Source organism: Mchenga conophoros, linkage group LG7, assembly GCF_057382185.1.
Source record: "Mchenga conophoros isolate Kocher_MC1m ecotype Shallow Benthic linkage group LG7, M_conophoros_male_GT1.1, whole genome shotgun sequence".
Classification (NCBI taxonomy): domain Eukaryota; kingdom Metazoa; phylum Chordata; class Actinopteri; order Cichliformes; family Cichlidae; genus Mchenga; species Mchenga conophoros.
In genome coordinates this window covers 56507615-56532210 of record NC_140532.1, presented here as the reverse complement: position 1 = coordinate 56532210, position 24596 = coordinate 56507615, and the positions used below count along the sequence as shown (strand labels likewise).

General features: G+C 38.8%; 2 protein-coding genes across 4 annotated transcripts; one reads left to right on the top strand and one right to left on the bottom strand.

Moving 5' to 3' along the window:
- The first annotated feature begins 1240 nt into the window (after positions 1 to 1240).
- On the top strand, positions 1241 to 14025 carry LOC146571241 (non-selective voltage-gated ion channel VDAC2). 3 transcript variants are annotated; one of them, XM_085280349.1, is made up of 10 exons: positions 1311 to 1368; positions 1846 to 1941; positions 4046 to 4116; positions 4842 to 4891; positions 8992 to 9144; positions 9231 to 9283; positions 10112 to 10333; positions 10809 to 10959; positions 11061 to 11118; positions 12781 to 14025. In XM_085280349.1, exons 3-10 carry the CDS (start codon positions 4050 to 4052, stop codon positions 12870 to 12872), a joined length of 846 nt encoding a protein of 281 aa, XP_085136475.1. In that variant the 5' UTR covers positions 1311 to 1368; positions 1846 to 1941; positions 4046 to 4049; the 3' UTR covers positions 12873 to 14025. The 3 variants fall into 3 exon arrangements, with proteins under 3 accessions (XP_085136474.1, XP_085136475.1, XP_085136476.1); XM_085280348.1 differs by lacking the exon at positions 1846 to 1941 and having other exon boundaries at positions 1241 to 1368; XM_085280350.1 differs by lacking the exons at positions 1311 to 1368; positions 1846 to 1941; positions 4046 to 4116; positions 4842 to 4891 and adding an exon at positions 4905 to 5486.
- On the bottom strand, positions 13900 to 23844 carry tor4aa (torsin family 4, member Aa). Its single transcript, XM_085280346.1, has 4 exons — positions 23562 to 23844; positions 23412 to 23432; positions 18724 to 19191; positions 13900 to 17129 (listed from the first exon to the last, which is right to left on the bottom strand). Exons 3-4 carry the CDS (start codon positions 19189 to 19191, stop codon positions 16272 to 16274), a joined length of 1326 nt encoding a protein of 441 aa, XP_085136472.1. The 5' UTR covers positions 23412 to 23432; positions 23562 to 23844; the 3' UTR covers positions 13900 to 16271.
- Between the last annotated feature and the right edge of the window lie 752 nt (positions 23845 to 24596).

Below are 24596 nucleotides of genomic sequence, written 5' to 3'. Positions count from 1 at the left end.
TTTAAATAAAAGTTGCATTGACTCACTATACCAGTAGAATGGGTCATCTATCAAACTGAAGGTTGATGGATCAGTTCCCCGGCTACTCCAGTCTATATGTCGAAGTGTCCTTAAGGAAACCACTAAATCCCAAGTTGCCATCTATCGGAATGTGCATGAAGATTAGACAAAGTGCTTAGGTATAGAGAAAAATCCTTGAATGAATGTCTGATGTCTGCTTGGGTGACTGAGGCTTATAGGAAAATGTGCTTTGAGTGCTCAGTTTAAGCACAAGGGTTCTATAGAAATAGCATTTAAAATCCATTAAAAAGTGGTATTACATGAGTTCAATTTCAACTGGCATTTCTTCAACACCAAAACTCACAGTGGTTCTTTCCTCACAATCTCTTTACAAGCTGATATATCAGACTAATTCAGTTTTATTTCAGATAACAGCACATAAAAGTAAATGACCAGAATATATGTCCAAAAGCACAAAAACTGTATGACGACTGATGTTTCCACATTCATTGTCTTCCATACTTAGCAACAGGATGTTGAAGATGGAGCTGCCAGTCAGGAAGAAATGATCAGTCATTCCTCCACTCTTATACCTCACCCTATATTCCCTCCTATTTTTTAACTTTGTGTTCACCACAGCTATTTTCATCCTTTTTCCAAAATCCACTACCATCTGTCCTGCATTTCTCTCTTTAACACCACCCCTACCCAACCCATCCTCATCACATGTCTTCCGTTCACATACATTTCCATTCCATCCAAGTCTGTTCACCAACCTATCTATCCTTGGGATACTCTCTACCATTTCGTCTAACTTACTAAATTCCTCTTTCTCTTCTTTGTCTTCCAACCTCTGGGATATATGGATTGACAACATTTTACATCACCCCTTTGATTTCCAGCTTCAAACTCATGCCTCATGCCTTCTCTTCCTTCAAAACTACCTCTGCTCCATTTCTCTTCCCAGGTGGAAGGGAAGAACTTGCTTCCTTTCTGCCACGTCTCCTGGACACACAGTGTATCTATCTACAGTAAGATACAGTAAATGTGACTGACAGTCTGAAAGCTGCATTAATGTCCAAAGACTAAGCGTCCACGAATAAGGCACGTTGTTGTCCGCCTCTGTGTTCTAATAAACGTTTACTGCCTCACATTAACAGTGTCTCAGATATATCTCTTGCTCTTATAATACCTCTTTGTTCGCTTCTAGTCGATAGCGCGCATGCGCCATGATAGATCTCCTTCATTGTGCCCTGTCCCCGTTATAAGCATTTCCAAGCTAGGTTAGCTGTTAAGTCACTCCACCGCATCACGCCAGGGACGCTCCGGGCTGTGCAGACTCCTTTTGCAAATACCTTTGCTGCATCGGTAACAGTGCTGATAAATGTTAAACACATCGCTGATCTTTATAACCCCTGCGTAGTTATTTATATGTGCTGTTGCTTCTTTGAGAATTGTGCGTTTATCTCCAAGGTTAGATGTCCAGCTAGCATGTTGTAACGGTATAGCTAACGGTATCTGTTATGTAATGATGTTTAGCTTTGCAGTGCACAGTTAAATCCTTTGGTTCATTGGTTTCTAGAGCTCCATTGCAGCGACACAGAACAGTCAAGCTAGGCACGGATTTAGCAGCCGTACCAGTGGGGTTTCTGTTTAGCTGGATATAAAAGTGTGCGTGCGTGTGTGTGCTTGGGAAAGGAGTAGGGTGTCACTAATATGCTCGCAACTATCATATTTTTTGCTTGTTAGTGTGTCAGTGCAACTTAGACAGCAACCAGCTAACTGACTGTCAAACCCCCTATACGCCTTCCTCCCGGCCATCTGCTATCCTTTGTCCCAACTAAGAGATGCAGCACTGAACGTTTGCGATGAGCAGAACGAGCTGTTGTTTAGCATTGGTCACTTGGGAACTTATCTATACCAGCTGCTTGTACACATAAGGTAATAGTCCGATTATAACTGCAGTATATTCAGTAGAGAAAGAAACACGGAGCCCCCCTTTTGTATGCTATCCCACATTGAGTTTTTTGTTCTTCATGCAGCAATCGTAGCCGGTTCATGAGTTAGCGCGCGTGTACAAATATATGGAAATGTGGCTTTATCTTATTTACCAAATTATTTTGCACATGTCTCGTTTAGAGCTCCGTGTGAGTCTATTTAGAGTTACATCAGTCATCAGTACAGTACCGCTAGTTTCTCATTTCCTTGCTCTTACTGTGAGTGCATATCTTGTCACACACACACACACACCCAAACGTCTGTGCAGTGGTTTCCTATAATATAATATAATATAATATAATATAATATAATATAATATAATAACAACATAGTAGGTAGGTAGGGTAGGTTACCATAAGTGCAGTAATAACAGCAGATGTTTCATCAAATATAATGAGAGTAAGAGAGAGCCAGAGCCTGATAATTACAGTACTGCTGTCAGAACTAAAGTCAACTCGCTTTACCACAGTATATGCTTTAGTAGAAGACCATTACAAATACGCAAGAAAGAGCTCTTGGCGTACAGTAGCTAGAGGGAATTACCTACAAACTGCTGCCACTTTGCTGTTTGCACCCTGCATACTAATTATCAAAGGTTTACTCACTTTAACACCTTGTAAAAGTCATCATCATCAATGGCATGCATCTCACAACAACCAAAATGCAGCAGAACTTGATTCATGTTCACTGTGGCAACTGTTTAAATTCTTATGTTTCGTGGAAACTGGTTTGAATCCAAGTGGACATGTTAGTTGTGGTTTTAACATTGGCGTAGCTTCTGTTAGGTTGACACTGTGTAAAACACAGCTTAGCTTTGTTATTTGGTCCTGTATTGCGCTGTAGATGTTCATGTACAGGTTATGGTTCATTCTTATATTGTCTGTCAAAGCTCTTGAGATCACGAGGAAAAAGAGATACAGAACAGAGCAGTTAACCCAGGTGTTTGTGCAGCTTGTGAATCCCATGTGAAACCACTGTAGCTCTCCAGGTCGTAACCGCTGACTGGTGGTGTAGTAAACACAGAACAGCATAGAGTTGAACCTAATGGATTGGGCATTGAAACAGTTTTCTGCTTGAGGTTTTTTGGACCTTCCTGACTCAGTGCATTGCTTGGTGGCTCTTCTTGCTTAACCAAAGTACACCAGTTTCTGCCTGAATACTGTTGTTTGCTTAAAAGGAGTCTATCAAAGAACAGCTTGTTCCCTTCTGCTGGATGTCAATAGGTAACCCGACTGTTTAATCAGGTACAGGCAGTTATTGCATTCAGTAGGTACACGGGAGTCTATCCTAACAAAATGGGGACTTCAGCAAAAAATCTCAAACGTCAGCAACTTTCAAAAAGGTTCTGGTGACTGTAGAGACAGTGAAGAATGAAGTACAATGAAAATCATTATCATGTTCAAGAACCCAGTTTGAGAATGGCTTGTGATCTTGATGGAACCTGTTTCCAGTTCTTGGCTGACAGGCGGTCTTCTGCTGCTGCAACTCATGTGCTTCATGGTTCAACATGTTGTGAATTCACAGATGCTCTTCTGCATACCTTAGTTGTGATGAGTGGTTATTTGAGTTACTGTTGCATTCCTGTCAGCTTTAAGCAGTCTGACCATTGTGCTCTGACTTCTTGCATCAAGGCATTTTCATGGAGAACTGCTGCTCACTGGATAGTTTCTCTGTTTCAGACATGCTCTGCAAACATTCTCTGTTCTCAGTTTAAACTTTAGCAGGTCATGACCATCTTTATACCCATGCCTTAATGCAGTGGCCTTGTTATTGGCTGATTAGATATTTTTTTTAAAAAGCAGCTGAATATGTATATCTAGTGAAGTAACCTGTGACTATATACAAAAACCACTGAGACTTTAACTTTTGTTAAGTGCTCATTCAGTATGAGCACTTAACTGAGCAGTATAACCAATTGATGAACAACATGGATGGTCATACCCTGTTTCTAAAGATGAGTTTTTACTGCTAAGCCTTTAAACACTTGTGTAGAATATTGTGAAGTTTCAAATTTGACAAAAGAAACATCTGCCTTTATCTTCTCCAGCACAATGGCTGTCCCTCCAGCATACTCAGACCTGGGCAAGGCCGCCAAAGATATATTCAGCAAGGGATATGGTGAGCACTGTTTTAAGCTTAGGAGTAAATTATTAACTGTGGGGAATTCCTAAAGTACAACTTATTCTGTGTGCTTCTTATCCACACTACACATTTAATAAATACACTGATGTGAACAGAACTAAAAGTCTGGATATAATTTCAGACATTAGATACTCATTTTTTGAACGCTGAAATTACAGTTTTGTACATATAAGGTACATATTTGTTTTTTGAAGGAGATACCAGTATGTACAAAAAATATATAATTTATGTATGAATTCATGGAGTATATAAATTGTATAAATCTAACAACAGACAAGAGTCTCTAAAGGAAGCTGAATGAAATGGAGAACTGTCAGAGCAGCACCTCGAATGTGGTGAAGCACTTGAGAATGAGCAGATGTAACTGGTAAGCAGTGATTGAATTTAAAAAAACAAAAGAAATCAACTTGTCTTTTAGTAAATAAATTGGGTGCCCGCCAGCATACCTGGGCAGCCTGTCCAAGTAAAGTCTGTGTAGGAAACCGTGAAGGAAGGTTTACAAGCTCGTCTGTTGCTCGTTTAACATTTTAAAATGATGTTACAGCTAGTCTGACCACAACGTGGCTTAGTCTTTACAATTAATAAACCACCTTTGTGGAGGAAATCTATCTAAAAATGTTAAATTATGCCTTTTTAAACCTTCCTGTCTCTGATTTGTCTTGCACATAATAACTATTAACTCATATTTTGTAATCAATCAGGCTTTGGTGTTGTGAAGCTGGACCTCAAGACCAAATCACAAAGCGGAGTGGTGAGAACACTTTTTTCTTTTCATGTTCTTTCTTTATTCTTCACCTTTCCTTTGCCTTTTCATGCTAATCTCTAACCTCCAAATCCTGCTGCACAGGTACCCTCTCATGCTCAATGCCTTATTTAATTACAGTAACTGGACTCCTGCTGTGACTCGGAGCTGAAAGGGATTTAAAGCTGTTTTCACACATAAACTATACCTCTGAACTCTTTAGACATTGTGCTGCCTGCACGAAGGCAGAAGTCCAGACAGACTGGACATTAAATCTCTGTGTGGCAATTTGATAGGTGATTGTTTAGAGAATTCATAGCAAGTGACTGAATGTCATATACTGTCTGTGCTGCTTCCTTCAGGTGACCCTCACCTTAACCAAACAGAGTTATTTCCATTAGAACACGTCTGTTGAGTTCATGTGTAAAAACATCTCAGGTGGACGAATGTGGACCTGCTTGGCTTAATGTGCTGTCTGTTCTTGAGAAACATAACAGGCCTGCAGGTGTGCATTTGTGGCTTGTCTGTCTCTCTGGTCACCTTTCCTAACCCCTGCTCTGTCTCCACGCTGCTGCCCTGGAGTGCTCGCTCTCTAATGTAGATGGTAAGATCGGTGTCAGGGCTGACTGCTCTGTCTGTCTGTGTAACTCAGAACAAGTTTCCATGGATTTCTGTTCTGTTAACTTACCTAAACCTTTGTTCAATTACAAGTCATTTTTTCAGTTGTTATTGTGGTTAATTTGTTTTTTTGTCTTTATAATATTCATAAAGCATGAAAAAATGATTTTCTCTCTCTTCACACTCATTTATACTATTTCCATTTCTTTATGGAGATTGTCTTTACTTTGGGTTGTACTCCTTTACATTATTTTTGCATTATTATACCTGACCAAACAGTATGTTGTATGATTGATAAAATGCCAGAAAATGGAGAAGAATATTATTAAGCTATTATATTAATTTCAGGCTCAATATTTAAATTTTTTGTGCTACCTTTACTGCTCAAAATAGTCCTGTATTTATGTTTTACTTGGTCTTTATTTCACTGGTGGAAACGAGACATTTTAGCTTCTCTTCTTTTTTAGCCACTGATTGGTTACATTTTGAACAGAAAAGGTTTGAACAGTGGGTGGGTGGGGCTTCGGTGCTCATCACTAGTGCTGTGTGCCTGAGAATACCATGTGAGGGATATTTCCCTGCTGACATCATGCTTAGCCAAGAGTTAAAAAAAAAAACTTCTGAAAACGACTGTTTAGAGCAGTCAGGGTAGTTGTAAACAACCAGTCCTCATTATTTGAAACTTTGAACATGTTCAGTGGTAAATGTCTTTTTACTCAAGCGTCATTCACACAATCTCACACACACACACTTTTTTCTGTATCCAAGCCCTTTGTCTAACATTTGCACATACACTCCCACTTCAGCGGATGCATCAGAGGCAACTCGGTGTTAAGTATATTTCCCAATAAATTGAGAATAAATTGGCGGGGAATCGAGGCACCGATCTTCCTTTACCTCCTGAGTCACAGCCACCCCAAACAGCCATCATTGTAATAAGATATGTATGAGAGAAAATAAGGAAAAGAAGAGACTTGGAGGAATTTAAAAACGGGAAGAAAGCAAAAAGATGCATTGGGTGGCAGGGCTGCACTACACTTTTATAGCTATTTAAAAAAAATCTGAATGGCATTGTTTCATTATTCTGTCAACAGCCCCCTTTACTCTAGAGCAAAACAGCTCAGTAACTTTGATTGTCGTGTTCTGTATTATAGGATGAATCGAATGACTTAACACTGATCAGTTTGCAGTTACCCAGGGAAATGACTAGGGCTGTTCCTGGTCAGTTACTAGGTAATTGATGAGGTTCTTAGTCACACAATCTTTCTTAAATGCCATAAAATGTCACCTGAGTGTGTTAAAGATGGAAGCAGCATCTGTGTTTGTTTGGTAGCTTCAGTAATGGTGACTAAGCTTTTAGAACAGTTTAACTTGGACATTAGGGCTGTTTGATATAACGATATATATCGGATGATGATATAAAAACATCTATCATTTCATTTTACGCTATCGTTTGTTTCGTGGTGTCGCAAAATAAACTGTTTACGGCAATATTTTTTCATCATTTTGATGGTCACTGTTACAACTCCAGCTACACGACGCCCAGCTGGAAACACTTCAAGCAAGTCGAGCTGCCCGAGATTCACAGAATTTACAGAAAATGTTAAATTTTTGTGATTTATATCGTTATCGACGATAGAATTCTTATATCGGGATATGAGATTTTGGTCATATCGCACAGCCCTATTGGACATCATGTGCTATGAAGGCCTTTGTCACAACATGATGCATGTATTAGTCAGTCTCTAATACAGCTGCATTGACTTTTCTTATATTTGTGTCTGAATTGAGATTTGCTAAAGGACCATCTCTTTGGACTCACAGAAGTACAATCACAGAAACTGTGCTGCCGTTGTCTCAGTTCGTTGACAGATTTTCACACAGAGATATGTTGTTGATTCATATACATATGTTGTTTTGCGACGCATACATAGTGTGTGGTGATGACTTATCTGATCATTACCTCAGGTTTTTTTTCTGCTTTGACATGTAAAATGAAATTAGTTATCGTTAGCACACACTGAAAGACTTGTCGATACAAAAATCATCAGCAGGGCACCACTTTAAATGTACTTTGTAATAAAGAATTTATTTAGAGAAAAGCCCTGATTGTAATTTAAATCAAATATAATTTGCTTTGAAAATAAAATTTGAAATAAAAAACAAAACAAAAACAATGCCACATGTTGCATTACTTTTTAACAGATTACAGATTTCTGTACAATGCTACCTTAAGTAATTTGGAACACTATCTAACTCGTATTACCTTTCAGATATTATTTTACTGGCAATGATGTTGGCAAGCTAGATACCGTTAGCTAGCTAGCTGTAATTGGGCTGTGCTGTATAAATCTGTGATCGTTAGCTGAGAGGGTTAGCTTATAAAATACATTGAAAAGTGCCAGCTAAATTCAGGCTCAGGATATGGATTAATTAGCTGACCTTACCTTCTGTTATAAAGTACTTTTTTTTTATTGGTGGTTCAATCCCTGCCTTCTCCAGTCTGCCAAAGTATCATTGGGCAAAGTACTGAATCCCAAGTTGGTTTTTGACGCATCCATCACATGAAAGAATTGGATTAATGTTACACAGAAAGCACTTAGGTATAGAAAAAAGTGCCTGTATGAATATAGGTTAAAGAGGCATGTTGTATAAGATCCAGTCCATTTAATATTGTTTACATTTGCTACAGCATTCATGTGTGGTAGCTGTATATATATCTCTATTCTATACACATCCGGTAACATTTAGAGGGCTCTAAAATCATCTTGGCATCCGGTAACATTTTTGACAATATTGTGATTTTAGTGACACAAGGCTAAAAGCCAATTCTGAACCATGCTGCGTTGAATTTGGTGGAATCTTCATTGTTGACTTGAATGGGTGTGATCGGAACTAGAATACATTTCTGCTGGTAGGACTGATGTTGATATGCCAGTACAGAAAAATGTCTTATTAACATTGGGAGGTGGATTTGTGTTTTTCTAATGACTTGGCACTGTTCTTACTCATTTCACTATGCATAAAAGCAGTCTAATCTTATTTTAATAAATGCAAGTCAGGGCAACAGCCACTGTCTGAGAATTACATTGCATTCTTACATATATTTTTCAAGGTTCTCTTTTTTCCTTTGTTTTTAAGCATGCACTCTTGTTTAGAAAAAGTGTTCTAGTGCTTATTGTCAGTGGCAGTTTAGATAATCACTTTGTTGTAATCATCATGTTTATCATTGTTTTTGTGTTCACTTTGTTTGTCTTCTGCCTCATTAGTGTCTTGCATGCATTCATCTGTGAGACTGTCTTATTATGTCAGTGTATCTGTATTGTTTAATATGTAGAGTACATGCTGATGATTATCACTGTATTTTTGACATGACTAATTATATTTGGTCTCAGTTCCTTTTTCCATTTTGATATCCAACAATTCAACAATCTGCGCAACAATACCCTGCGTTCCACACTCATGCTTTGTGCTAATTGGTCCTTCACCAGGAGTTCAACACATCTGGCTCCAGTAACACAGATACAGGGAAGGCCTCAGGGAGCCTGGAGACCAAGTACAAGATGAAGGAGCTAGGCCTGAGCGTCAACCAGAAGTGGAACACAGATAACACCCTGGGTACTGAAGTCACTGTGGAGGACCAGGTGTGTGTTTGTGGTTAAGAAACTGATTTAATTGTTTAAATGTTCCTAAAAAAAACTATTGACTCCAAGTTTTACTTTACCTATAGCTGGCTCAAGGACTGAAAGTTGGCTTGGATACATCTTTTGTACCAAACACAGGGTGAGACTCCATTTATTGGTTTGTGTGACTTATACTGTGTTATGTAATCAGTATTAACTTTGGGTCAATCCTGGATAAACAGAGTGCTGACTCTTTTTTCCACTCTTGCCTTGTTAATAATTAGCTGCATGCTTTAAACTTCTTGTATCCTCAAATTCAGTCCTCCTTTTTAAACCTTTAACTACCGATATAGTAAAAGCTGTACACTTAGTTTACTAATATTTTCCAAATCTGATAGATCAACAGATAAGAGAAGTTTTCATCCAGCTGACCTCACTCTTTACATGTTATTGTGTGCTGACAAAAGATGGACACACATAGAGGTTCCTATAATTATTAGTAACATCTAACAACTACACCTCGAATATATTCAAATTTGAAAGTTCTTCTGCGTACTTCAATGCCTCTAATAATTAATGTTGTTATTCTTACTTATTGTATCCACGTTGATGTATAGTAATGTACCGCTACAGAGTCTCAAAGAATAAGCTGATTTCTCAGTGTCTTATATTTCCTTTAACTTATTGGCCACTCTGTTTCTCTTGGCATGCCCTTATCAAAGCATTCCCTCTCTACTAATATATTTTTGACTTTCCTACTCTGTCTGTGTCAGAATCTAATTAGAGTTGTGTTTACAGTAATAACAGAACATGTCAGCTTATGCAAAAGTGTGGCTCATTCATGTGGTTTAAATAGTTTTTTAACAGCATGGAGCTGTGTGATCTGGGAATTCAATACATCATATTGTTTCCAGATAAGTTGGAATTTATTGTTGTCATTGGTTTTGGTATTTTAATGGCTCATCACTGTGATTAACCAACTTTTCAGCAAGAAGAGTGGCAAGCTCAAGACTGGCTACAAGCGTGACTATATGAATATTGGCTGCGATGTTGACTTTGAAGGTCCCATCATCCACGCTTCTGCTGTGTTGGGCTATGAAGGCTGGCTGGCAGGCTATCAGATGGCCTTTGATACGGCCAAATCCAAACTGGCTCAGAACAACTTTGCACTCGGATACAGGGCCGGGGACTTCCAGCTTCACACCAATGTGTGAGTGATTTTACATACGTACATAAACAGTTTGTGAAGATGCTTTGTTGCTTTTCAAATCATGGGCATCACATATCTAACTTCTGTTGCTGTAGTCAAAGCTCTGCACAAAAACCTGCTGGGTGGAAGCATTTTTTTTAAAGGTTGTTCAAACCCACAGACAGAATATCCTCATATTGGACTTGATTTGCTTCTACCCCTCTACCCTTCTACCCCAAGAGCAACTACCCCACAGGATTTGTGTCTCCTCCCATCTCGAACCAGACTTTTCTCATGGAAATGTTCACTTGGAACTGATTTGAATTCAGTGGCAAATTGTCCCAGTGACCTAAAACACATTTTTGGGCATCAGTTACTAATTTCATTATGGGTTGTCATAAGTGGAATACAAAGAGGGATGAATTTATAATTTGGAGACTGGTCTGCAGGATAGAGTTCTGTTTGCTTAAGTAAATAAATGTCTGTTCTCTCTCAGTAATGACGGGACTGAGTTTGGCGGCTCCATCTACCAAAAGGTAAATGACGAGTTGGAGACAGCGGTTACTCTGGCCTGGACAGCTGGCAGCAACAACACTCGTTTCGGCATTGCTGCCAAATACAAGCTGGACAAAGATGCCTCTCTGTCTGTGAGGACTGACTCTTCACATTCACATGCACTGTTGCTGAAGCATATTCTCACAAACCGTTGTGCTGTTGTGTCTGACGCCTTGTCATGTTTCCCCTACAGGCCAAAGTGAACAATGCCAGTCTGATCGGAATAGGCTACACCCAGAGCCTTCGACCAGGTGAGTTACCTTCCTCAACTGTGCCATTGGCACCCAGCAAAATACTTTCCCAACCTACACAGGAAGATCTTGGTTGTTTAAAAATACAACCCCATTTCCAAAAAAACTGATATTTTTCAATTAAATTCAATTTTATTTATGTCGCACCATTTACAACAGCAGTTGCCTCAAGGCGCTTTATATTGTAAGGTAAAGACCATACAATACAATGGTATATAATATGTAAATCCATGACTTGCAAATCTCACAAACTGAATTTTTATTCAGAATAGAAAGTAAAAAAAATCACTTGTTTAAACTAAGTTTAGTATAAAAATTCTAAGAAAAAAAAATAGGTCATAATGAATTTGATGGCAGTAACACAGTAGTACGTTAATGTCTAGATAATGAGGAAACCAGCTGCTGGACATTTGCGAGGGGAATGTTTTCATATTCTTGTTGCATATATGATTCTAAGCAAACAACAGATTGTGATGCACCAAATATTTTTAGTTGGTTTAAGGCAGGGGTGTCAAACTCAAATACACAGTGGGCCAAAATTCAAAACTGGAACAAAGTCACGGGCTAACATTAATATTTAGTGAAAAAAAAATCTTCCTCCAGATATAAGAATGAATCTTTTCTTATGGACTCAAATAAGTTTTGCTGAAAAACTGAATATGGAACAAGCAAAGCTTAATACTAAACAATATATATATTAGCTGTATAATACCAGTAGGCCAGCTCTAATAGTAATTTGGTATGGCTTCGCGGGCCAAATGTAATTAGGCTGCGGGCCAAATTTGGACCGCGGGCCAGAGTTTGACACCTATGGTTTAAGATCTAGACTGCAGACAGGCCAGTTAAGCAGCTAGAATCTTCGAATATGAAGCCATGCTCCTGTAACATATACAGTATGGAGTTTAGCACTGTCTGAACCATGAACGCTCTTCCCTGTAAAAGATCTTGTCTGTTTACTAAAACCATAGAACTTTCCCTATTAATGGTGCATTTTAGATCCTGAGATATTCAAAGTCTTCACAATTATATATTACATCTTAACGTAAAATTAAAGTACATTATTCTAAAAATATTCTGAATATCAACTTTTTTTCCCCCGCAGACTCAAATATCTCCCTGTCTTTACTTCTTAGAAACTCTAGCTCTCTGAAATGCTCTCTTTATACCCATACCCCCATACTCATGTTATTGACCTTTTGCTCTTGTCCCAGCTATTTTGAAATGTATGGCTGCCACTAAATTAAAAGCTAATAGTTTTCATGAAATAGTAAAATGTAAACATTTGAAATGTTTGTGTTTTTTTAATGTTCTAGTGTGAATAAAATATGAGTTTATGATGTTTGCAAGTCATTGCACTTTGTTTTATTTACATGTTACACAGCATAACAACTTGTTTGGTTGTACAAAATGTTTTTATTTTAACCCGTTTCAGTCGATCGAAAATTTGAAGCTTGTGAGGGCAACCTTGACTAAGAAATTCAGGAGTTAAGATCTTGATCAAGCAAGAAGGGGCAAACCATGTGCTTTGAAATTTACACCACACACTTATACAGGATAGTTAGGATAGGATAGACGCACTGATACTCGTGCCCCCATGTCAACTTTTTTGAACAGGTCTAAAATTGAAAGTGTATCTACAACGTTATGACTGTGTCTGTGCAGGTGTTAAGGTCACCCTCTCAGCTCTCATTGATGGCAAGAACTTCAACGCCGGCGGACACAAAGTCGGCATGGGCTTCGAGGTTGAAGCGTAAACACGAAACCTACCAATAAAGAAGAAGAAGCCCACTTCAGCACTTAGTTTTCGGCACCCTCCTATCACGATAACTTGTCTCCTTCTCTTGTCTCTGGACTCTCCCTCACACACCCCTCCCTTGTTCATACTTCTGATGAGCATTTCTGACAGTAATAGTCAAGTCTTAGCATTATGCTTAAAAAGTTGTGTGGCTGATCCTGAAACTGGCGGTGCATAGTTGTGGAGAATTGTTTTTATGGCGTTTGAAATAACTATTTATTTCCCTGTAGGTCTTGAATGAAGTAGTTGTTGGTGTACATGTGTAGCTCATTTAAAGCTTCAGTACTGAGTTATTACTGCATTCCTAAAAGCATGTCAAATGAAGGGTTGGATGCAGAGCTTAAAGCTTATTTGCTTGGTTAAAAGAGGTGCAGAGTGTTGTCGCTTTATTTTTGTATCCATTTGAACGGTTTTGGCTTTTTTTGCTGCAATCCAAGGACTATTTAATCCATGTCATTGTTTTCATACAACACATATCATTAAATATTGAAGTAGTGGTGGATGAAGTTAAAGACCGATTTCTGGAATGACGACATGAACGATGTTAGATCTATTCTTGCACGTCTCAAAATGCTTTTTTAGCCCTTTGTGACTTCTGTTTTTGGTAGGTGAAATCAACATAATGGAATCTTCTGGTAGCTCTTTGGGTTTGTTTGTGTTTTTACATTTCTACAGTGTTGTTTTCATCTATCTGTCTCAGCTCAACGGTTACAATGAAAGTGAGGCTATTTTGCTTCTGTATCTCAGAGGCACCAGTTATCTTAACTTGACTGCCAGCTGTTTCCTCATGTTGCTCGGGGACCTCACTCGTTGCTGTCAGTGATCGTGTCTTCAAAACTATCTCCACTCTTAAGCTCTGTATATTAAAGTACAGGTGCTTGTCCTCCAAGTAATTCCAGTCGAAACACTTGAGGAGTGTTGTGTCCCCAGATGTCTGTCCTGTTACTTTGGTTGGAAATCCTGCATCAGAATGTTTCTTTTTCATCTTGTGTTGTCATTATTATTATTATTATTATTATGAGACTTTCTTTTCTTTGTCACATAGACACAGTACCTCATTTTTTCCAGTGTAAACTAAGAGAACTCTAATAATAAAAAAAAATGGGAAAACAGCACCTATTAATGAATTGAATTCTTTGTCTCAATTAATGCCTTCAGTATTTAGTATTATATTGCTCTTACAGTGCAGTGGTGGCCAGGCTTCTGTAGCTGTAGCTGAGCTGAGCATGACTTTTACTATCTTGGGATTTTAAAGATCTAAATGACAAGTGAAGATTGGATCTAACTTAAATGTAGGAGTCATTTTCTTTGCCATTACATACCCTAATAGAGAAGCTTGTAACAGTTGTCAGGCCAAAATACATGTACCCTTACTACCATTACCACACATGACATGAATGTTAATAACAAAATCTATCTTATGTAAATATACGTGATAGCTTATTGTTCCTTATAATTTAAAGCAATTATCTTTACATGGGGCTGTTAAGCTAGTTGTTAATCTGTAGCCACCTTATTGCTAAACTGAGCTAGCTAGTTTGTGCCACTAGCTTCATAACAAATGTTATGTGCTATCCTTCGTGCCATGTCTGTTGAGAAGAAAACAGATTTCTTAAAGTATAAAAATATTCTTTTAAAGTTGCACTTGCATCAAGAAGAATAGTGTTGGTGTTTAAAGTGGTGAATTCTGCACATAAAGTTGATATCAATTGGACTGAAAGATACCTTAAACAATATGGTCATTTCCACCCAGGTACTAGCAAGTTCTTGTACTTTGATTTAGTACCTTTACATGATTCACGGTTTACTTGTGCTGGGCTTTGGTGGAGCCCCTCAATTCTTCCACTGTCTGGAACAAGAGGTTTTTAGCTCCTTCCCATTCAAAGTTGTCTTCCCATACCAATTCTAATTAACATCAGAAGCAAGAAGAGCAGGAAAAAAACAGAAAGAGCATTTAGAGCACTACATTGATGTCATTTTATGCAAATACATTTAGTATGATCATCCTCCAATGTAACTGGGTGTGTATTATATATAGGGAATTTATATATAGTATAAGTAAAATAAAAATAATGAAATAATGAAAATAAATAAAATATTAATATATAAAAGAAAATAAGGAAAAATATAATGGGTCCAATTTAACATATATGGTGATGCCCATCTGTGCTGTCTTTGTTTGGATGACCCTACCAGAGACCAGACTTCAAATATGTTGATTGCCTTCAAAGACACTTTGCTACCATGTGCTCTTGCGCTGTCTTGCATTATCTGTCACACATCCTGTGAACATCCTGTAATAGGTATTAGTAACTTTTGCATTATGAACTTCCTCCTTCATAAATGAGTGAATATTAATTTTACACAGCTCCAGTGCATGTTATTAACCTTATCCAGGAGATTTCTCAATACCACAAAAGACCATTAGTAAGGTGTATATCCTTCACTTGTTTTTCTTTATTAGCATTCATGACTAGATAGAGCTGCTTTTATAATGCCCCACATTTAAAAATCAATTAAAAAAAATTCACCATGAGTGTAACAGACACTGACTGATACTCAATCTGTAGGCAAGGGACAGCTAGGAATAATGGAATAGGACTCCGGTTCTATTTTGTGGGTTTTCTCTCTGAACTGGGGCCATGATTAAGAGGGACGGCCGGGGGCATTCGTATTGTGCTGCTAGAGGTGAAATTCTTGGACCGGCGCAAGACGGTCCAAGAATTTGGAGCCTGATTTAAAGCACAGTCCAATAACTGAGGGTTTCGACCACAGCCCAGGCCTGATTTATGTATACAGAAGAACAGTCAGTGGGATTTATCCTCCCAGATTCTTTTGTGTCTGCTCCAAATGTCAAGGTGGTCAAACCAGAAACTCTTAGCAGTGTCTGAATGTCTGAACATACCTTTGTGCCAGTTCATTAAGTGTTTGGATTGGTTTAATTAGACAGTTACATTTTACTTACTGGTAGTGCTAGGTGAACTGTCCCTGGAGTTACTGAAATATCCTCTGTGAACCAGCACTGTACTGATGTCTAGGTGTTCTCCTGTTTCTATGCAGCTATTCAGAGGTATTTGGGAGATACAACAACAGGGAACTTAAATCATCTTTTATTTATGTACACTGGGTGAACCCACCCTTCAGGGACTACCTGCCGCATTTTTAGTGTTCACCAAATTTATTCCTTGTTTCCCCCAACAAAGTTTAATATCCCCACCTTTTTGTGTGTGAATTTTTTTTATTACATTCTTACAAAACCACTCTTAAAAGCGTTGGCTTTGAATCGTGTCATTCAAGTTTCATAATTGTAAATTCAATCCCTTTTCTCCATGTTTAAAAGAATGCAAACAAGAGCATGTCACAGCAGGTTGACTTTAGCCACCACTTGCTTGCAGCCTGTCTGGGAATATTCGTGCCCCCCTACTGCAGGGTAGTATTCAATCTCCCCCGCAAGCCGCTCTATGTTAGCATGATCCGGGTAGAATCCCTCTCGAGTAATTTCGTCCAGGAAGCACTCCATTACGTGACCTTTCTCCAAAAGACTGAGAGGTAAGATATCAGCCTCTGTCCAAAGCGGGTGAAGCTCTTCCAGCATGCTACGTAAAATAGGAGTCAGCTCTTTTACCAGATTGCTATGACGACCTGATGCTGTCATCGTCATGGAAATACTTGAAGAGTTGTGCAGCATATGTTTGGTGATGTGTGCATGACCCAGGTTGCTTAGAAACAGGTAAATAGCATTCAGGTATTCATTGGACTGGTTGGAGGACACGAGCTGCAACAGCGTGTCTAGGATCTCGTGGTGCATGTGCTCTGCCTCGTCGAAGATGAAGAGCGGAATTTTCTCCTCCTCCTCGGCTCGTTCCACCATCTCCGAGATTTGAGCTGAGAGGTCACTGGCACACTGCAGGGCGTTCGCCTCCTGGGGGCAGTGGTGGAGCACATAGTACTGCAGCACAAGCGTGTCACCCACCACAGAGCGGAAATGTCCGGCCAGTAGGCGTCCCAGGTGGCTCTTACCTACCCCGGTCGGGCCGTGCAGGGATACCACCAGAGGCTTGTTGTGGACGTAGGTAGACAGGTAGTCCTTCAGGTGGGACAGCAGGCTCTCCACAGCTCCCTGCTGCCCAAACACTTCCCTCCTCAGTGTCTTCTCTAATCCCTCCAGGTCATATCTAAGAACGTGGTCATCCAGGTTCTCTATGGCGTTGTAGACCTGAAAGAAACAAACCACAGCTATTAAGAATATAGCCGAGTGCAGGGGCATTTCGAGGATTCATTAAAAATGGATGCACTCCTTGGACCAAGAACACTGAAAACAACGAATTATTTTAGACTCATCTGCAGTCCTTGAACCTTTATATAGACAGTATTACATATAAAGTGAAACTTCAGAAGGTTTTAAAAAGAAGAACAATTGTGTACTTAAATAAATGTAGAATATAATGCTAATAAACTTGTTGAATTTCAGTCATTAAACTTCCAGATATGTCAGAATATACAGTTTAAAAAAAACATCTTCTTATTGAAAACAAAAGAAAACCCCCAATTTCCTGGTGTGTTACACAGTTTATTGTACTAGATCAATTCATATATTAGCAATTCAAATTTTGCCAAAGGTAAAACACAATCTCACTGCTGTGTTGGGGAAGAAATAACTGACACGTTTACAGACGCATGCGTTATGAAGTGTTACGAAGTGAAAGTAGGGGTGCCTGTTGCTCAGGAGGCAAAGCACATCATCTGCTTAACAGAAGACTATAGTTGTTCTAGATTGATTATCTTGCCCAAGGATACTGAATCCAAAGTTGCTCCTGATGTATTCATCAGTGTGAATCTTTAGATAGGAATGCATGTTTGAATGACAGTTGTTCTACTTTGAGTGTTTAAGCAGAAAAGTTCTGCGTAGCAGCCAGTCTACTGCTAACGTCATGAATCCAATTTAATTAATAGTATACAGAATTATTTAATTTTGAAATTAAACTGTTAATAATAATATTTCTGCACTAAGTAAAGTATTAAATATGCAGGGTGATTAGACAGTGAGGTGTGTGGCTATGTCCTCGAAGGGACCATATTTCTTACAGTTTTTAAACCTCAATTTCACTCCACCAAATATGTGTTTTTTATAGAGTATCCAAATTTCAGCAAGCATACTACTGTATAAATACTACATTCACAGGACTATATGGCGTTCTGTGAAAATGTTCTTTTTGGCATGACTGTATATCTTTAGAAATATATAAATATACTGATATACAGATTATCTCCTTGGAGTTATACGGCAAACAGCTGAGAGTGATTTCCGCCCAGCTTCTCACTTTGGCAAACTAGAACAGGAAATACACTTGGACCAGTTTTAAATATTTACATTTGAAATGGCAAAATAAACCATAAACAAAGCTGCAAGATACACGTGACAATAAAGCAGCTCGGTGACGGCTGGATTAACCAATCTCTGCTGAACAGTGCCTCAAGGTTCCTCAAAGATGAACACACCTTAGACTGATTCATGGCATGTTGTATTTCTCGTCTGAATGAATTAGGACATGACTGAGCAAGTAGAAGGTCTATATTTAATCATACACATGAGCTGAAGATAGCACAATTTTCCCGCCCTCCCTATTTATACTGTAGCTGGCGACAAAAGAAGCAGACTAGCAAGAGATGAGTCATAATAATGGAAGCTATTCATTCATTCATTCAATGTTTTTGTAAATCAAATTCTTAATGGCACCAGAAAAAGGTCAGAGGAGCACATTAGAGAAGCATTCCACCACTTGTTGGAAAATGTGTTGTTATTTATTTACCTGGAGAAAGACGATGGCAAAGAGCAGATACAGGCAATATTTGGCTCGGCTGCGGTCCTGCTTTGGTGCAGCCCTTCGTCTCCCTCCTTCAGGAAACAACACCCGTTTCTTCTTCCTCCTCTTCTTCCTCTGTGGGATGCTGGATGATGGAGAGGAGAAAGCAGTGGGGGTGATTCCATCAAAGGTGAAGATTTTGGGGCTGGTTCGTCCTGGGGCGCCTGTGAGGGGACACTGGCCCCCCAGGGCCATCTCTTGACGCCGTTTCTTCATCGCTTGGTACTTCTGTTTGATGCGTATAACGGTGCGCAGAGTGGAGGAGATGTTGGAGAGACTGGGGGCCGGACTGCCTCTCCCATTCTCACTTTTCTCTTCTTCCATCTCCGTGTCTCCCTCAAGCTCTTCATCCATCTCTCCCTCGAATTCTCCCTCTGTTTGAGAGGCAGAGATGCTGCTGTCTCGGTCACTCATCTGCAGAGAGGAAATAAAGGACTTTGAAGAAACTACACCAGTGCATCTTAAAAAGTTCACAGTAGTCCAAAGTCTTCTACTTAGGTCAAAGTAAACTTTGCATTTTGGGATAACTTAGATTCTGGAGGAAGAGTGGAAAAGCACAGATTCAAGGTGTTTGAAGTTTAGTGTGAAGTTTCCACAGTCTGTGATAATCTGAGGAACCATCCATCTGCTGGTGTTGCTGATGCTTGGTCCACTGTGTTTTACCAAGTCCAAATGTAATGCAGCCATCTACCAGAAGATTTGAGAGCACTTTGTGCTGCTGAAAAGCTGTATGGAGTAACCAGTTTTACTTTTCTGACAGGACTCAGCACGTGCCCACGGTACCAAAGCTACTACTAATGTTTTGCTGACCATGACCAGTAAAAACTCTGCAGCAGAGGAGCCCACAACCAAGTGCTGAGTGTATAACGGAACATATTTTTCAGATATTCAACTTTGCTATGTTATAAATCTTTTCTTTGATTGCTTTTTAGCAATGTGTAACTTATGTATAGGATATGTGAACGTTTCAGCTTATTTTCTGTGGTTTGAACAAAAAATAAAAACATGTTACATTTTTATGCACCAGTTCAATATGATAGAATCAGCAATGAGAAATCCAGTTTTGGGGAAAACTCATTTTCCCTAATCTTAATTTTGATTCCAGTCCCTATGACGCAAGACATCAACTTCCTCCAAAGTTTCCTTTAATAGTGGTTTTGAAGGCTTTAGTCTTCTTATTTACCTGAAAAGGGGGTTTCTGTTTTCAGTGTTGCCTTTCTGCTTCCCCAGACTGGCCCAAGAATCAGGGTTAATAATATCTTACTCATCATGGTCACATAGGAACAGGAAACGAAACGGATGATGTAAAAAAAAAAAAAAAAAAAAATCTATTTTTTTTCACCAGCAAGGTGATTTTTATCAGCCAAAAACTTATATCTGTCAGATATTCTCGCATACGTTAGCATGGTTTGCAGTGTGTCGTGAACAATTTGAGGAAACGGAACAAGCAGAGGACAAAAGAAGAAGTGGCAGGCCTTCAAAACTATCGATTGCAGATGAATGGTATCTGAAAGTCATGTCCTTACGAAATAGGAAAAACTCCAGCAAAGACCTGACACAAGACCTGAGAGATGCATCTGGCCTTTCAGTTGATCCATCTACTGTTCGCTGAAGCCTCATTAGAAATGCTTTCAGTGGAAGGGTGGCTGTCACTTAGAAACTGGAAAACAGGCTGAGATATAATAAAATTACACAAGAACTGGAAACTGGAAATTAATGGCAACACTGACTCTGTAGATATCGTCGGTATGCGTGGAGGTGGAAGAGTGAGTATCTACGGGCATCTATAAAACTTGATGGTGGCTCTGACATATTTTGGGACTACATTTCACCCAGTGTGTTGGGGATCTTGTCACAATTTATGAAATTATAAATGCAGAAAAATACCATCAGATCTTGATCCACTATGCAATACTATCTTGGAAGCATCTGACTGGCAACAGTTTTGTTTTTCAGCTGAATAATGATCTCAGACACACTGCTATTGCATTCAACGTATACCTTGATAGCTGGAATACCTTTAGTATTAGTATTAGTCTTGGATTGATCAAGAGCGCAGTCCTAATATTATTAAAGCAGTGCAGGATAATCTTGACAGAAAATGGAACCAAAGCCAGCCAAAACCCAAAGAGCTTTGGAATGTCCTTCAAGAAGGCTGGAGAACCATTCCTAAAGACTACTTAACCTCCCTGGCATCCACATATGTGGACATCACATTTTGGGTTATTTAGACCAAAATACTTTTAAACGAATATCCTCATATGTGGCTCTTATTTTTCTTAAAAATAAAAATAAGGTAAAAAACAAACAAACTGGTAATTCTTTGTTTTTACATTCATCGGGCCCCAATATGCCCAAATATCAAAGAGAAATTAAAAATGCATGCTGTGGAAGAGTTCGGGTCGTAGGAGGTTAAAGTAATTACGAGAAGGCTTGCTTAAGAGAATTCAAGCTGTGTTGAAGCATAAAGGTGGTCAATTAAAATACTGACTTCGACTTTCAAGCTCAATAGAATTGTACAACTTTTTTTCTCCTTATATACTGCATTTCCATGGATGTTTGAAAGTTTCAGTTTGCTTCTATTTCTCATTTTCATAAAGAAATTAAGACTTTTGCATTTATTGGGGAAATATCTGTCTTTAAGCAGCCATGCTCTATTATGTTACCCTGTCAAATAAGAACTGTGTACTGAAAATTTATTGAACAGCAATGCTAAATGTGCACTGTATTAATGTCATCTTATTTACTAGATGAAATACACATTATTTTCTTCTTTGCTAAGTTAGTGTATTCTAGCTTTATCGTCATTTTCTGTATATCTATGGTTGTTTTGTATCCCTTGGTATAAGTTTTGCATGAGCCATAGATGACAAAATTGATACCAGTATCATATGGGTTTGGAACTTTCCCCCCAAGAGCCAATTAGCATAAAATTAGCATGAAATGACTGGAAACAGGGGGAAGCTAGGCTGCTACATATACAGTACACTTTTAATCTCACCAGTAGAAGCAGTGGATTTTTAGACACAGCAAGATAATCTACTGGCACTCGCTAATCTATTGTAACTTTTGTAAATAACACATAAGTGTTGAAATATTGCCATGTTTTAATTATATATACAGTATATCTTTATTTTTAGTGTTCATGAAAAAGAAAGGACTTTCTAAGCATCCAAATAAGAAGAGCTCAACTTATACACCCAGTCCTCTTTTCTCTTAAAAAAAAAAAAATCTTTGCTCAATTTAAGTAAGATCCTCCCACGCTAACCCCACGCTGATATTAGATACTGAAGTGGTGGACGTCAGAAGACACTAACAATACAGCTGCTCCTATGTTTTGAAGCATACTGGAACTCACAGCTGCATGAAATTTGCACGTGAGGAAATGAATTCTGAGAACAGCAGGGTGGCAAAAATGGCAAGGAAGAGAGACCAAATGTGAGAAATAGCTGCAGATATAACAGTGAAGAAAAACAAAAGAAGGATGACACATGCAGCTTCAGTGGCTGTTAAAAATGTAGCCAGCATTTCCGGTAGGGTTAGAAGATAAAGATCACTGTTCCTTTTGATGTTTAGTATGCTACATTTTTATTGAATTTAATTAATCTATTTAATATTTTAGGCTGATTTTTTTGTATTTTATTCATTTATTTATGGGTTTGTTTTGGGGTTTTTTTCACAGAGCTGTTTTGTTTTTCTTCAAAACCAATATTCAGATTCATTTTGGAAATGTTGTTCCACGAAGAGTGAAGTGAACCCTCTACTAGAACCTTCTATGGCAAACCAAAACGCAAACAAGTGAGTGCAACCTTCACAGGAATCTTAAACTTCATAAGTTCTGCAAACTCGTGCGCTTGAGGTTCTGAAGTAGGCTGTGGTTACAAGCTTGCATTTGTAACCGTTTTTGGTCATCAAAGGCTGTCAGGTTGACCCTCTGATGGTGTACTTGATGTACTCCCTTGGGTATTCTGCACACACAGAAACTGTAGCGCAAAGGCCGTCTGCAGTATTATAGCGCACAGGCTATAGGAAAGGAGGAACTTTAAGTGAGTTACAGAAGAGCTCAAGACAGCAGACAAGTGTCACATATAAATTAACACAATCGCACTACAGGATAGAAAATAACTTCTGCTAAAAGTTTTTGGTGCCAGCATTAATGTCAATGAGAACTGAGCAGAGCACATGAACAATGATTGGAATCTGAGTTGGCTTGTTCATCTTGGCAAAGAGGCAGCGTCATTTCTGGAAAAGTTATAATACCCCTGTGTCCAAGCCTCTTTTACTTCAGCATAAAAGAATTCAGGACAGCACGTGAGGGTAGAAAGACTGTATCTGTGCTCTTTCATATCTTTCTAGTCTTTTCCACCTGAAAGATACGGCATGCCAGAGATTTTATTGCTCATGAAGTTGACTTTACAAAAATATCTCTTTGTAGTGAGCAGTTCTTTCTTGTTTCGTGTGTTTTGGCCGTGGAAAGTTGAGCAAATATACACAAATGAGCCTCACGCAGAAAGTTAGTATCCTTCTAAAACCTTTTTCTTTGTCTTTGTATTTTACATACACAACAGTTGATTCACCAAGCTACACACTCTGCTTGCAAAGCTGTTAGGCAAAAAAAGGTTTTTTGTACTTACCTTTATACGTGTCTAAAGCATCTAAAAAAAAAAAAAAAAGAATTTTAGTGCAAGACTAATCCATAGCTCAGCACAGCGGTGAGAGCAGAGAAAACGTCCATATAGTCAACAGCTCAACTCAGGAAGAGCCTTTCCCTCTGACTATCTTACCTCTAAATCCTGTTCTCGGCCATATGCTGGCTCCTCCTCTGGCTTCCTCTTTTATTCTCGCATTCTTCTGTCCAGCTGCAGCTCAGGCTTTTTCACAGTTAGCTATCAGCTTTCACACGTGGTTAGAAAACAGCTCAAATGTACCCCAAGTACTTTCATTCCCACGATTAAAATGATATCTTAGGTGACACACATATCTTTTTAACTGCTGGTAATCAAGTCAACAAACAATGCGTTCAGAATTTGTTGACGTGGTTTTGGTTTCTTCTTGGCTATGCCAGTAATGAGAAACGGGAAATGTCAATCATCTCACGAGAACCCACAGACTTTGTTTCTCATTAGCATTTATCACGGTGGACTTATTTGTATATTGGTGCAAAAGATCTCATATACTTGATGTAAGGAAGATTTCAGGAGGCTTGTTTTCCTTAAATTTAGACCACACATTCAAGTCAATTTAATTTTATTTATATAGCGCCAAATCACAACAGCTGCCACAAGGTGTAAGGTAAAGACCCTATAATAACATAGAGAAAACCCCAATAATCGTTGCATTTATTTCCTCTCTATATGATTGTAAATGTTGTTTAGGGAAATATTTGGGGACATTTAGGGCTGCTGGAAACTGTAACCAGCTTGCTCCTGATTTGATTTTTCCTCAAGGATTAATCAATAACTTGAAATGTCTGACCCTTGTAGTTCCACTGGCTGATGAAACATTAGAGGCCATACTTGGGGATATAAATAGAAAAATAAAAGGTGTGGAAAATGTTTGCATGCAGTATCATTTGCCTGTGACTACAGTTGTTACTAAACACAGGCACAGGATTGAAATGTCATCAGGGGGGAGGTATAGAGTGTGACAAATGACAAGTTCCTAAAACTTGTCTTGGAGTGTAGAGAGAAATGCATGCCAATTACCAGGTAGATGGTGTGTCTACGAAGACCAAGCTTTTTAATCTGTCAGCGTGTCTGTGTTTTCCAACTATGTACACAGTTTACTTTCAACAGGCTGCTGGTAATAAACTGTGAATG

Bases quoted from the DNA above. Each gene is read 5' to 3' on its own strand.
- LOC146571241 (XM_085280348.1), top strand. From the start codon at position 4,050: ATGGCTGTCCCTCCAGCATACTCAGACCTGGGCAAGGCCGCCAAAGAT. The intron at 4,892-8,991 runs GTGAGAACACTT...GTCCTTCACCAG, and splicing joins CCAAATCACAAAGCGGAGTG to GAGTTCAACACATCTGGCTC. The intron at 10,960-11,060 runs GTGAGGACTGAC...TTTCCCCTACAG, and splicing joins ACAAAGATGCCTCTCTGTCT to GCCAAAGTGAACAATGCCAG.
- tor4aa (XM_085280346.1), bottom strand. From the start codon at position 19,191: ATGAGTGACCGAGACAGCAGCATCTCTGCCTCTCAAACAGAGGGAGAA. The intron at 17,130-18,723 runs GTAAATAAATAA...TGTTTCTTTCAG, and splicing joins TTGCCATCGTCTTTCTCCAG to GTCTACAACGCCATAGAGAA.